This window comes from Narcine bancroftii, chromosome 3 (genome assembly GCF_036971445.1).
Source record: "Narcine bancroftii isolate sNarBan1 chromosome 3, sNarBan1.hap1, whole genome shotgun sequence".
In the NCBI taxonomy this organism is placed as follows: domain Eukaryota; kingdom Metazoa; phylum Chordata; class Chondrichthyes; order Torpediniformes; family Narcinidae; genus Narcine; species Narcine bancroftii.
In genome coordinates, this window is record NC_091471.1 from 169342777 (window position 1) to 169358244 (window position 15468).

At 45.1% G+C, this 15468-nt stretch overlaps 1 protein-coding gene across 1 annotated transcript in view; it reads left to right on the forward strand.

The window, feature by feature from the left end:
- Positions 1-15468, forward strand: part of wrn (WRN RecQ like helicase) — a 286387-nt gene that overhangs the window by 121063 nt on the left and 149856 nt on the right. The window contains exons 25-28 of the mRNA XM_069925810.1: positions 6777-6871; positions 6975-7047; positions 9635-9714; positions 11201-11261. Coding sequence (XP_069781911.1) covers positions 6777-6871; positions 6975-7047; positions 9635-9714; positions 11201-11261 — 309 coding nt within the window. The remainder of the gene's footprint in view (positions 1-6776; positions 6872-6974; positions 7048-9634; positions 9715-11200; positions 11262-15468) is intronic.

Genomic DNA, 15468 nt, shown 5'->3' on the forward strand with positions numbered 1-15468 from the left:
TTACATGGCTGGGTTAGAGAGAGAGACAGCAGCAAGTGTCATCGACTGGCTCTTCATCCTGGTGTCCTGGTCAGGCCATCAGCACAATCCAACTAGTCTCTATGCAAGTGTCCCAGTCAGGCCCTCGATGCAGCCTGACTCGCCTCCACGCAAGTGTTCTGATCAGGCTCCTGGCTCACCTTCCTCACGCTGACAACCTGGCTTACCTCCACGCAAGTGGCAACAGTGAAAAGATAGCACACGCTTTGAGGGGCATTGCTAGTTCAATGGGGCAAACCTGCACGTGTCCAACGGTCTCAGTGCTTCCCTGCTGGGTCCGTTGGCCTTGTCTTTATTTACTCCTATTTATTTATTTCCTCCTTTTTTTTGCCAGTTGTTTGAGTTTCCATTTGATTAAGTTCCAGATAATAGGTATTTTAGTAATTCCTTTTAGTTAGCTCTTCTTAACATTTCTTATTTGGTTTATAGCAATTTATCTGATATCAGAGTTTTGTGCATTGATTACTTACAGTTGCTGCTCAAGTGAATGCACACAATGGTATTTTATTTATGTTGTATGTTCTTGAGCAGTTTTTAGTTTTTTAATCTTTATTATTTTGATATAACAGTCTATTAAATAGGTCTGACGTGGTTGCATGCATTATGTTTATATTGAGTGATTATAAGTAACTATTAATATATTTATGCACATTTTATTATTAGTCATTATTTTTCTCCCTTCTGTATGTATTTACTTGCATACAAAGGATTCATTATGTAATTATCATTTATTATGTATGCTTATATGTTAAACAATTTTTAAAAAAATCAAAAAGAAGGAATAAGAAGCAGATATATGCAAAGTTTAAAAAAAAAAAAATCCTTTGGTTACCTGAGGATATCCCAAAACTCTTCATGTCCAGTGATGGATTTTAGATGAATTTGCTCGTCATTGAGAAATACAGCAATCAATTTTCACACAGCAGTGTCACATAAATGCTGTTTTATTTTAGTTGTAGATCATTTGTTTTTGAGTTAAATTGAGGGGTAACCTTTGGCTTGGGTAACCAGAGGAGACTCAACTGTAGAACTTCCAATATAGTTCCCGAGGATTTCTTTTACACCTGTGAGGTCAGGTAGAACTTTCTTTTGAACATCATCTGAAATGGTTCCATTTAGCATTTCAGCAGTTGAGGTGCCAATCTGTACTAATTGTGTTAACATCTTTGGAATGGATCTTGAATGCATAAACTATGAAGCCTGCATGAGAACACTACCAGTGGGCATTTTGTAAGCTTAAAGCTCTCCTTAAATAGCATTGATTTACCAACACTCTTAGGTTAAAATATGGGATATGACATAAAAAATTCTGTCCCCTAGAATATAAACAAAGATAAGATGCTGAAATGGACCTAGAACATGAGGGTGTAGTGGCTGCTACACAAATTGAAACTCACTACCACCACGTTGGGGATTTCAACGAGTTGTTTATTTCATACTTTACACACGGCCCTTTCAGGGTGGTGTGAGTTCAGCACCCGCATCGTTGGTGACGTCACCACACTCACCCGAGGCGCACGCTTTGTTCAAACCCACGCGGCACAGAGGTCCCCCGACGGCGCTATCTTCTCGCGGCTGCCCCGCTGGTGCAGCGGTACAATTGGGGCCAGTTCGCCATGAGTATGTGCGCTGCCTCCCAGAACCAGCTTGTGCGTCTCGCCACCTGAGAGGCCAGCCTCGTCGTTTTTGCTGGGCCGTCGTTACCAGTTGGCTGAGGTCCAGGTGAGCTGCCTTGAGATGGTCAACCATGAACAATTCCTCCTTGCCCTGATGTCCAAGGTGAACGTCTTGCCTGAGCGCTGCAGGACTTTGTAGGGGCCCTGCTGGATGAAAACGAACTCGGCTGTGTTCAGCTCCTTGAGGATGCAGGATGGGCGTTTGCCATGGTGGGACAGTGGTGGGAGCGCCAGTGAGGCGAGCTTATCCCACAAGTCTACCAGTGAGGACTGACTCTTGGCCGCGGGGCCAATGTTCGGGCTGAAGAACTCCCCAGGTAGTGACAGTGACACGTCGTAAACCAACTCCGTGGATGATAACTGTAGGTCTTCCTTCGGAGCCGTTCTGATGCCGAGAAGGACCCAGGGCAACTTGTCCATCCAACTGGGAATGGTGAGGCGAACCATGAGGGCCGACTTTGCCGGTGGCAACGCTCCACTAGGTTGTTGGCTTGGGGATGATATGCAGTGTTGTGGTGGAGCTTGATCCCCAAGAGGTTCACCAGCTGTGACCAGAGAGTGGACGTGAACTGAGCACCCCTGTTGTTCATCATGTGTGCCGGGACCCCGAACCTGGCGATCCAGTGGGCGAGTAGGTTCCTGGTGCAGGTCTCGGTGGAAGTGTCCCTCAGTGGGATGACTTCCGGCCAGCTTGTTGCGCGGTCGACCATTGTCAACAAATAGCGGGTGTCCCTGGACACAGGCAGGGGGCCCACGATGTTGACGTGTATGTGCTGGAACCTCTTGGCCGGGGAGTTGAACTGCTGTACCAGGGCCTTTACCTGGCGGTGGACCTTGGAGGTCTGACACTGCATGCAGTTTCTCGCCATCTGGGCTACCAGCTTCTTGAGGCCATGCCACATGAACCGTTCCACCACCATGCGAACTGATGTTTTGACCGAGGGGTGGGCCAAATCATGGACCATGCTGAAAGCCTGCGTTCTTCATTGCGGTGGAACTACTGGGTGCAGCAAGCCAGTGGAGACGTGGCAGAGCAGCGTGTTGGGGCTGCCCGGCAAATTGAGGACCTGGAGCTGGAGCCCTGTGATGGTGGTGCAGAGGGCTTGCGTATCTGCATTGTCCTTCTGTGCCTGCACTAGCTTGGCATTGTCCTTCTGTGCCTGCACTAGCTGGGCATAGTCCAGGCTGGGGGCGAGGCTGTTGATGGTAGGCCTTGAGAGTCACAACTTTGTCCTTACCCACTTGGTGTTGGATGTCAGTGGTGATCTCCGATACATAGGACAGATGCCGCTGTTGGCACGCTGACCAGGGATCCTTTGCCATAGCGAGTGCCTGAATGAGCGGTTTGTGGAAGTACTGGAAGTACTGGAAATGACTGATGGCCAGGTACAGGGCCAGGAGTTCTCTGTCGAAGGCTCTGTACTTTAGTTCTGGTGGACAGAGGTTCCTGCTGAAGAAGGCAAGCAGGCGCCACTAGCCATTGACTAATTGTTCCAGATGCCCCCAACGGCTGTAGCTGATGCGTCCACCGAGAGCGCGGTGTGGGCTTCGGCTGCGGGTGGGCTAGTAGAGTGGCGCTCGCCAGGGCGTCTTTCGTCGCAGTGAAAGCGTTCTCACCCTCTTCTGTCCATTTGTTCTTTGTGGCGATCATTGCAAACAACAGTCGCATGATGTGAGCGCCCCCGGGATGAACCGGTGATAAACGTTGACCGTGCCGACAAATTCATGTAAGTCCTTGAGGGTGGCGGGCTTTGGGAACTGGCGTACAGCTGCGACCTTCTCAGGTTCCAAAGCAGCTCTGTCCGCTGAGATGGTATGGCCCAGGAACTGCAGGGACTGCTTACTGAACTGGCACTTGGCCATGTTGACTGTGAGACCAAGCTCTGCCAGGTGGGTGAACAGTGTGCAGAGATGGACCTTGTGCTTGTCGTGGTCCCAACTGGTGATGAGGATGTCATCAAGATGGATGAACACGAAGTCTAAATTTCTGCCCACCACGTCCATCAGGCGTTGGAATGTCTGGACCACGTTTTTGAGGCCGAAAGGCATCCGCAGGAACTCAGAGGCCAAACGGGATGACGATCGTGTTCTTGCTGATGTCGTTGGGGTGGACCGGAATTTGATGGTAACCCCATACCTGGTTGACCTTTGAGAAAACCTGAGCGCCGTGCAAGTTGGCTGTAAAGTCCTGTATGTGTGGGATGGGGTATCGGTCTGGCGTGGTTGCATCATTGAGGCGACGGTAGTCCCCGCTCAAGGGTGCCAACCCCAGGAAGTCTTGGGAACCATGTGGAGGGGGTAGGCCCAAGGATTATCCAATCTGCGGATGATCCCTAGTTCCTGCAGTAGGGAGAACTCCTCCTTAGCTAGTTGCAGCTTCTCGGGGGGCAACCGCCTGGCTTTGGCGTGGAGAGGGGGGCTCTGGGTCAAGATGTGGTGGCAGACTGCATGCTGGGGCATGGCAGAAGTGAACTGTGGCTGCAGGATAGAGGGGAACTCATCGAGATTGCGGGAATACTCGTCCCTGTGGGCTCTGATGGAAGTTATCCCTGGGCTGCACTCGTCTGTGGCATCGAGACGGACGGATTGGAAGGTGCGGGCGTTTACCAACTGCTTGCCTTTGATGTCCACCAACAGGCTGTTCCCCAACAGCACTGAGGCCAGCACGAACTTCCAGCGGAATTTGTCCTTGCCGATCTGGATCTGTGCGCCACGTGTGCCAAAAGTCCTGATAGGGGATCCATTGGCCGTCCGTAGGGTAGGGCCCCGTGTGCGGTGCGGGTTTCGAGGGCAGTCGGGGGAGCACGCTCAGTTCAGCTCCGGTGTCTACCAGGAACCATCGGTCACTGGACTTGTTGGTCACATGCAGGAGGCTTTTCGCATGGCCAACCACCGCAGCCATCAACGGTGGCTGGCCGGGTTATTTCCCTGGAACATACATGGATGAGCCCCCCAGTGTTGATGGTAGAAACACCAGGTGGGGGTGGTGTTCTTCCAGTTTGTGCTTGGGGGGCACTTGAGGCCGACTGGGCCCTGGGCGGGTGACCTGGCTGAGGGCGGGCAACCTGGCTGAGGGTGGCCTTGTTTTCTTGCTCGGTCTGCCAGAGGATGTTTACACGGGTCGCGATTCGTCGTGGATCGGAGAAGTCCTCATCTGCCAGCAGAAGTTGTATGTCCTCAGGCATTTGTTCGAGGAAAATTTGCTGGTTCTGTGGTCCTCAGCTAGAGCCAGCATTTTGTCCATGAGGGCAGATGGGGTCTGTCTCCTAGAGCATCCAGGTGTAGGAGCCTGGAGGCGTGCTGCTGCAAGGAGAGGCTGAAGGTGCTGAGGAGGAGTTTCTTGAGGGTGAGGTATTTACCTTCCTCTGGTGGGTTGTGGATGAGTTCGTCCACCCTGGGTGTGGTCTCTTCATCGAGCACGCTCACAACATGGTAGAACATCATGGTGTCTGATGTGATGAGTCGGAGGTGAAACTGTGCTTCTGCCTGCCTGAACTAAGTGTGTGTGTGTGATATGTCCAGAAGGGGGGCAGTTTCACCGCGACCGCTTTGATTTCTGCAGAATCCATATCGAGAGGCCAGAAAACTGTCTGGACTCGTCGGGGTCACCAATGTAGCGGCTGCTACACGAATTGAAACTCACAGCCACCACATTGGGGGTTTCAACAAACTGTTTATTTCAATCTTTGCGTGTGCCCCTTTAAGGGTGGTGTGAGCTCTGCCCCCCACGTCGTTGGTGACATCACCACGCTCGCCCGAGGCACGTGCTTTTTTCAAACCCACATGGCACGGAGGTCCCCCGACAACGCCATCTTCTCGCAGCTGCCCCGCCGGTGCGGCGATACAAACGGGGCTGGTTCACTACGGGTATGTGCGCCACCACAAGGGTGTAATTGCCAGGGTTTCCAATGAGTAATTATGAAAAACTTCTTCAGGAGTCTGGAATTCACTCCCACAGCATAGAAGATGCAAATTGAGTTAATGATTATAAATGAGGTAAATAATTTTAGATATTAAAGAGTATAGGAGCATAGTTGATGTAGGAAGTTTGAACGTGGGCCAGCCATGAGCTCAAAGCAGTCTAAAGAGCAAAAAGGAGTGAATTGCTACTTTGTTCCTTGATCCAAAGGGCTTTGCCTTTCTGTGCTATTCCTTTAAAATATAACTTCCTGCAGTATTACATTGAATGTAATCTGTTGGACAAAAATACCCAAAGTCATAATTATGGCAGTCAATACAAAGTACAGTATTTATGCCACTGGAATTCATGCCATAAAATGTATTCTGCCAACATGGATGGAAGCTGTTAATTCTGGTTGTGGTTAGCAAATTTCTACAATTGCAGGTGCCTCCAGAAAATAGAAAACTAATTTTGATCACAGTGTATTCTCTGCAGGATGTCACAGTGGCAGCTTGTGTACATTATTTATTGGGCATTAATCAGGAAAAATACCTATGATTTTCCAAAAAGTGGCTTTGTTGGGTCAGTATGGGTGAGGTAGAGAAGTAAATCTACCTCATAAAATGCACGAGCTCAGTTTAATTCTTTCTAATTTTTTTTAATAAGTTATGTTTCAAATATAATGATGAGGTTCAAATAGAATAAATGACCTTGCATGTGTCAAAGAAATATGGACAGCAGGACTTAAGATGCATTTAGAGGCATAACATCAGGATTGAAGGGCACCCATTTAAAACAGCATTGCAAATGAATTTCTTTAGCCAGAGATTGGAGAACCTCAGGAATTTGCTATCATGGGCAGCTGTGGTGGTCAGGTTGTGGGGTGTATTTAAGGCAGTGATTGATAGGTAATGGGGAGAAGGCTATGAAGTGGGGTTGAATGGGAGAATGGATCAGCTCATAATGGAATAGTGTAGTAGACTCAATGGGCCAAATGGACTAATTCTGCTACTGTAACTTATGGATTTGTGGTTTAGATGGAAAATACCAGTTATTGCTGGAATTTATTTTTCTTGTAATAGTTTTAAACAAACAAGTATGCAGGTTTCCATATGAATTTGGGAAACCATATTAAATTATAAAACTTTGATTTTTCAAAGGGGCAAGCATGGTTGAAGAAGGCTGCTGATCCGTCTTGTCGTACTCTTCTGCTTCCAGTCATTGAAGAACTACGTCTGCCTGATCTTCCAAAATCGTATGTATTGTGTTGCATTTGATTTGACTTCCATTTTCAGTAAGTTTTTCATATAAAGGCTGTTCCATGATCCTTGATTTCAAAAATATTTATTTCTTTGCAGTCAAGTTCAGCACCCGATCTCTCCAATATCCTCTGAAAGATCTCCAGCATTGGCTACCAAGTCAGAACTTCAGGTGTTTAATTATTCATCTTTTTACTTTTTTCTTCTTCTGAAGTAATCACTTCAGATTATCTATGTCAGATATTATTTCTGTTAAATCTGAATCCTTGAGAAATTATTTCACTATTTCCAATTTAAGGCAATTGTCAAGATTTTTAAATTTTAAATTCAGTCATACAACATGGAAACAGTCCATTTTGGCCTAGGAGTCTGTGCTACCCAATTACACCCAATTGACCCTCTGGTATATTTTGAATGATGGGAGGAAACCGGAGCCCTTGGGGAAAACCCATACCGACATGGGGGAGGATGTACAAACTCCTTACAGACAGCGTGGCATTTGAACCCTGGTTCCAATCATTGGCACTGTAACACCATTGCACTAACCACTACATTATTCATTCTCCCCCAAAAACTTGATATTTTTTTTTCCTGTGATTTAAAAACTTTACATTCCATACCTTTTTCTTAATTTTAAGGTTTATCCTTAGTGGATATTGGACCTATGTGTATTTCATGCAATCTGCCTTCTCCACTTCCCTCCCTATTGCCAATTAGCAGATACCAATTTTGCTCTATCAACTTATTCCCAAGTTAATACAAGCATTCCTCTTTCACCCCTTACCAGAGGTCATGAAAGTATTTCTTTTACCCCAGTTTACTCTCAGTGATTGCCACTTCTGCTTTACTTGGAATTGTAAGACACTGTCTTTTCTTTGGCTTGGCTTCACGGACGAAGATTTATGGAGGGGGTAAATGTCCACGTCAGCTGCAGGCTCGTTTGTGGCTGACAAGTCCGATGTGGGACAGGCAGACACGGTTGCAGCGGTTGCAGGGGAAAATTGGTGGGTTGGGGTTGGGTGTTGGGTTTTTCCTCCTTTGTCTTTTGTCAGTGAGGTGGGCTCTGCGGTCTTCTTCAAAGGAGGTTGCTGCCCGCCAAACTGTGAGGCGCCAAGATGCACGGTTTGAGGTGATATCAGCCCACTGGCGGTGTTCAATGTGGCAGGCACCAAGAGATTTCTTTAGGCAGTCCTTGTACCTCTTCTTTGGTGCACCTCTGTCACGGTGGCCAGTGGAGAGCTCGCCATATAACACGATCTTGGGAAGGCGATGGTCCTCCATTCTGGAGACGTGACCCACCCAGCGCAGCTGGATCTTCAGCAGCGTGGGCTCGATGCTGTCGGCCTCTGCCATCTCGAGTACTTCGATGTTAGGGATGAAGGCGCTCCAATGAATGTTGAGGATACTGTACCACGTAAATAACTTCCTATTGTGCTACAGCAGAATGAGAGAAGAATTGTGCCTTTACAGCATGCACTGCAACAGGAACTAGTTCAGAAGTTGAAAAATGTTAATCAGAGCTGGGAAAAGTATGAAGACAAAAATGCTGGAGGAACGCAACAGGTCTTCAGTGTCCATAGGAGATAAATATATCGAGCCAATGTTTTGGGCTTGAGCCCTTCTTCAAAATATGAGCAACAGCAGGCATGTGCCTGAATAAAAAGGCTGAGGGAGAAGGAAAGAAAGGGCAGGGGGAGGAGCACATGCCAATAAACAAATGATGATAATTGGACATGGATAGGAGGACAGAAGGTGAGAATTGTACAGGGGAGAGGTTGGCTCTATGAATGCAGATCTGGAGGAGAGGAGATAGAGGGAGAGAGAGCGCTAGAGGAAGGGAGAAGTAAGAATAGGGAAAATTGAGAGGTGGGGGTGGGGTGGAAGAAATAATGAAAACTAGAGAAGTTGATGTTAATGTCATCTGGTTGAGGGTGCCCAGAAGGAATATGAACATGGAAACTGTGGGTCTGGTGGGACAATTGGGTTTGTGGATCTTGGGTAGGATGTGAAACCAATAGTTTGGAGGCTACAGAAGGGAGATGACTGGAAATGATGAATTCAGAGATAGTGTGTGAAGCAATAATTTGATGAGTTTTGGTAGGGTCCTGTTAAAGGGGTAAGAGGAGATGTCTTGAGAGTTGATGGCTGGCTTCATGCAGATAGAGGTCAGTGCACCAGACTACAACAGTGCAGTTTTGATAGAGAGGTTGAGATTGGTGTGGAGGACAAGGTGTTCCGAGGGAGTGAGATCAGAATAAGTGAGGGGAGTGGAGGTCAAGATGTTTGATGTTTTGGTGGGAGTTCAAAATATAAAGGTCCAGAGGTAAGTCTCCCATTGTAAGGGTGTAGAATTTCTGCCTTTCCATTCAGGCTTTTTCACTGCATGAAAGGGCCTGGTGTCTCTCTGGCCCCCCCTCCCCCGTTTTAAGTTACACCCTTTGTCTGTGGGCTTGGGCTCCTCCCCCTTTTCTTTCAGGTTCCTGTCTGATTTATTTGTGTTTTTACTGCAATCACAGCATCTGCAGACTCTAGAGTTTCACAGAGTTGGGAAAAGATAATTTTCAGGATGAGAAAGTCATCAATTTTTTTTTAAACATATGCATACCTCATTTAACTGAAGGATAACTTTCATCATTCAGCTTGGATCTTCTCAGCCCATCCTGTTTCACTTTTGTCTTTTAGGTAACAGATGACTGACTGATAAGAATATTGTCTGTCTTGATGTACACTTTTTTGTTCTGCTCTTTTACATTTTTTAGAATCTGTTTCTCCTTGACCAGTTCGCAAGAGAGAAAAGAAAAGAAAATGAAAAGCCGTTTGTCAGATCTGCAATTAAAGGGTAAACATGTTTGCATTCGTTCAAATATTCAGGAAATCTATCAAAGAATAATAACCTTTAGAGTTACAAAATTCCTAGATATAGACATCAGGTTTTTTTTAAGGTGTGCACCAGAATCAGCAATAATGCTAACACTGAATTGACAATTTCTGCTCTCAAAGTCATCTAATGAAGCTGTTGACTGGCCACTTGTTATATAGGTAGCAGGCTGAGATGAATAGATGATGTTATTGGTAGAAAGTCCAATTAATTGTCATCTGAAAGCTGCATTGAGAATTCTCTTTAACTAAACTGACAAATTATAGGATTTGTAACCTCGCAGACATTGCTCAACAAAAGTTGGCCTTGTATTTAAAAAATGCCTCTCAGCTCCATTTTAAATCTTTCCCCTCTCATCTTGAGCCTCTGCCCCTGAGTTTGAGACTCCTGTACCCCAGGAAAAATACTGTGATTATTCATCTTAACTATACTTTCAGATCACCCCTCCATCTAAGGAAAAACAGCTGTCATCTATCCAATCTCTCCTTGTAACTCAATCTATGCAGTCCTGGCAACATTCTTCTGAATCTTTTCTGAATTCTCTCCTGCTTAATAATATTCTGGCGATCTAAGTTGCTTATTATACTCCATGTGTGGTCTCACAAACAGCTTGTACATTTGTAACATTGCAGCTGCTTCCAATTGCAAATTTACGAAGACAGGTTTGCCAAATGCCGACTTCACCATACAATCCACCAGTCATTCCCACTTTCAGGGAACTATATACTTGTATCTCAAGATGTCGCTGCTTTATTACACTCTCCAGGGCCCTGCATTTAATGTGACTGTTCTGTCCTGAATTAACTTTCCAAAATACAACACTTAAATTCCATCTGTCACTACTTGCCTCATAACAATTACAGCACGGAAACAGGCCATTAGGCCTCACTTTCCTTGTTTATATAGACCCTGTGTAATCTTAGGTAATCTTCTTCAATTTCCATTATACCACCTTTTGGTGTCATCCACAAACTTTCTAACTATGTCACCAAGAGAGGGCTCCTGTTTTCCAGTAAGTTCATATATACATGTAACAATCACTATGGAGAAATGACTCCTCGAAAGCCTCCATCCACCTGCTAATTCATTGCAAATTTCCTGCGATACTTTGCTGATTTCCCCCCCCACCTTTAAACAACTTTTGCCCTTATTCACCCCCCACCCCCCACCCTCTCATGGTCCCTTCCTCTCTGACTACTTTAATTTTGTATTAATTTCAAAGACTGTAACCTTTCTGTTTTAGCTGTCTGCGACATTACTCTGCCTTCTAATTAAAAGCATTGAGCAGTTCTGTTTGCCACCACATCGATTTTCAGACCTTCTGAGATGTTTAAAAAGCATAATATTTGGATCCATGCACATAAACATTGCAGGATTTTTAAATTTGAAATTGTGAATTGAAATATTAACATTTTATTCTACACAGTAATTTCTTGGTTCCATCTAGATCTCCAGTAAAAACCGTTCCCTCTGAACCAGCCCTATCACCCAGGGAACTGGAGTGGCAGGTAAGCATTGTTGCACTATCGTTTGTTATTTTGCTCGAATTTTGCCCCCATAATGATGTTTCAGTAGGTAATAAGCAGAGCTAAGCAATCTCCCATGCAATGGATTGGATCAATCTCTGCAGCTGAAAGCTGATAGGTAGCCCACTTACCCAAACTTCATTCTCTCTTCTAATGATAAACAGTGGCTGCAGTTTGTGCAGGACATTTCAACAGATCACCAAAACCTCTTGCCACCAAGGATAAGGACAGCAGGTGTGTAAGAACGTTGCCACCTGCATGTTCCCTCTAATTTTCTCACCATCCTTTGGAAATGTATTACCAGTCTTCCATTTGATGGAGTTTCACTATCTGAAGCTGTCGTGGCTCAAGGAGGTTGCTCACCACTACTTTCTTAAGGGCTCACATGATGAGCAAAAATTTTAGCCTTCATCTTACAAACTATTGTAAACTTTCACATAGATAATAAAGGAAACAAAAGCCATTGTGTTGTAACATTTGATGAATTTCTTCTCCTTTTAGGTTTTATCTAGAAATTCATCCTTATAAATCTTTTATTCAACCTGTTAACACCTGATCTAATTGCCAGTGAGTTAAGCATTTACTTTTACTCTGGTATCTCTTCCACATATAATTGCTGAACCTCTTGCACAGATTCTGACCTGTAATTCATTTCCTGTGATTGTTCTATGTTTCAACCACTTTTATCTCCTCTTCCACCACAATAAGCCTGTAACTTGACAAGAGGCATAATGAGCTAAATGATTTGCTGTATTATTCCCATTGCAGGGTACAGCAAGCTTTTACTTTGCTTAATATATTTTGATGAATGGTGTACTTGAGAAAAGGAATGTTGTGTTGGGAAGAGTACCAGGTTCGGTGGGTTCACAAAGAAACAAGTCTGGACACAAGTGTAACAATCACACGTAACTTTTATTACAACATGGGAAACAAATCACTAGTGCTCAATCACTAGTTCACTTAAGTGATGATATAGACACTCCCCTTGGACTTTGGTTGGACTCTTGACAACGGTAAACCTATTCTCGACCTGATCACACACTATAAACTGCCCACTGCTCTACTCATTATTTTTCTTTGGCTTGGCTTCGCGGACGAAGATTTATGGAGGGGGTAAAAAGTCCACGTCAGCTGCAGGCTCGTTTGTGGCTGACCAGTCCGATGCGGGACAGGCAGACACGATTGCAGCGGTTGCAAGGGAAAATTGGTGGGTTGGGTGTTGGGTTTTTCCTCCTTTGCCTTTTGTCAGTGAGGTGGGCTCTGCGGTCTTCTTCAAAGGAGGCTGCTGCCCGCCAAACTGTGAGGCGCCAAGATGCACGGTTTGAGGCGTTATCAGCCCACTGGCGGTGGTCAATGTGGCAGGCACCAAGAGATTTCTTTAGGCAGTCCTTGTACCTTTTCTTTGGTGCACCTCTGTCACGGTGGCCAGTGGAGAGCTCGCCATATAATACGATCTTGGGAAGGCGATGGTCCTCCATTCTGGAGACGTGACCCATCCAGCGCAGCTGGATCTTCAGCAGCGTGGACTCGATGCTGTCGACCTCTGCCATCTCGAGTACCTCGACGTTAGGGGTGTGAGCGCTCCAATGGATGTTGAGGATGGAGCGGAGACAACGCTGGTGGAAGCGTTCTAGGAGCCGTAGGTGGTGCCGGTAGAGGACCCATGATTCGGAGCCGAACAGGAGTGTGGGTATGACAACGGCTCTGTATACGCTTATCTTTGTGAGGTTTTTCAGTTGGTTGTTTTTCCAGACTCTTTTGTGTAGTCTTCCAAAGGCGCTATTTGCCTTGGCGAGTCTGTTGTCTATCTCATTGTCGATCCTTGCATCTGATGAAATGGTGCAGCCGAGATAGGTAAACTGGTTGACCGTTTTGAGTTTTGTGTGCCCGATGGAGATGTGGGGGGGCTGGTAGTCATGGTGGGGAGCTGGCTGATGGAGGACCTCAGTTTTCTTCAGGCTGACTTCCAGGCCAAACATTTTGGCAGTTTCCGCAAAGCAGGACGTCAAGCGCTGAAGAGCTGGCTCTGAATGGGCAACTAAAGCGGCAAAACTCTGCATGCCAAACTGCATGAGTTTTTCAAGCTTTGTTGGGACCAAGGTAAACTGCCTCAGGATCTTCGTGATGCCACCATCATCACCCTGTACAAAAGCAAAGGCGAGAAATCAGACTGCTCAAACTACAGGGGAATCACGTTGCTCTCCATTGCAGGCAAAATCTTCGCTAGGATTCTACTAAATAGAATAATACCTAGTGTCGCTGAGAATATTCTCCCAGAATCACAGTGCGGCTTTCGCGCTAACAGAGGAACCACTGACATGGTCTTTGCCCTCAGACAGCTCCAAGAAAAGTGTAGAGAACAAAACAAAGGACTCTACATCACCTTTGTTGACCTCACCAAAGCCTTCGACACCGTGAGCAGGAAAGGGCTTTGGCAAATACTAGAGCGCATCGGATGTCCCCCAAATTTCCTCAACATGATTATCCAACTGCACGAAAACCAACAAGGTCGGGTCAGATACAGCAATGAGCTCTCTGAACCCTTCTCCATTAACAATGGCGTGAAGCAAGGCTGTGTTCTCGCACCAACCCTCTTTTCAATCTTCTTCAGCATGATGCTGAACCAAGCCATGAAAGACCCCAACAATGAAGACGCTGTTTACATCCGGTACCGCACGGATGGCAGTCTCTTCAATCTGAGGCGCCTGCAAGCTCACACCAAGACACAAGAGAAACTTGTCCGTGAACTACTCTACTCATTATACACCTATGACATTGTGACAGGCACAATTTCAATGCTATCTACAAATTTGCTGATGACACCACAGTTGTCAGCAGAATCATAAATGGCAATGAGGAAGCGTACAGGAAGGAGATAGATCAGCTTGTTGAGTGGTGTCAGACCAACAACCTTGCACTCAGCGTTAGCAAAACCAAGGAGATGATTGTGGACTTCAGGAGGAAGTCAGGGGAACACAATTCAGTCCTCATCGATGGCTCAGTAGTGGAGACAGTAAGAACTTCAAATTCCTGGGTGTCAACATCTCTGAGGATCTGTCCTGGAGCCTTCATGTTTTTAAAAAAAAAAATATATTTTTCACACTATGAACCATATTAATCAAAATACACACTAACATTTCTCTCTTGAATATACACAGTGTCATTTTCTCCCCTTTTTCCCCCCTCCCTCTTTCCCACCCCCCTCCAAACCCATTAAACGTTCAACATACACAATACAATAAACCCATTAAACAATGTCATCACACAATGAAAATAAACAAGAAAATTGTGTCATCTACTGTTACACACTGGGTCAGTTCATTTCGTCGTCTCATTCTATCATTTTAGTGGGTGGAGGTTCGCGGTAGGCCATCTCTGTTGTACAGTTCCCAAATTTGTTCAAATAATGTGACTTTATTTTTAAAATTATGTTATTTTTTTCAAATGGAATACATTTATTCATTTCTATGTACCATTGCTGTACTCTCAAGCTCTCTTCTGATTTCCAAGTTGACATTATACATTTTTTTGCTACAGCTAAGGCGATCATAATAAATCTTTTTTTGCGCTTCATCCAGTTCGAGGCCTAATTCTTTACTTCTTATATTACTTAGAAGAAAGATCTCTGGATTTTTTGGTATGTTGCTTTTTGTGATTTTATTTAATACCTGATTTAGATCTTCCCAAACTTTCCACTTTCTCACATGCCCAAATTGCATGTACTGTTGTTCCCGTTTCCTTCTTGCAGCGAAAACATGGGCGATATATAGCCTGTGTAACCAATTATATTGTATCATGCGTAACCTTGTGTTTATTGTATTTCTCATAGTTCCGGAGAATAGCTTTTCCCATATTTCATTTTTTATCTTTATGTTTAGATCTTGTTCCCACTTTTGTTTGGGTTTACAGCTTATTTCATCATTTTCTTTCTCTTGCAGCTTGATGTACATGTTTGTTATAAATCTTTTAATTATCATTGTGTCTGGAATGACATATTCAAAGCTGCTTCCTTCTGGTAACCTCAGCCTGCTTCCCAATTTGTCCTTTAAGTAGGTTTTCAGTTGGTGGTATGCAAACATTGTACCGTGAGTTATTCCATATTTGTACTTCATTTGTTCAAATGATAAATTATTTCCCAAAAAACAATTTTCTGTTCTTTTAATCCCTTTTCTCTCCCATTCTCTAAAGG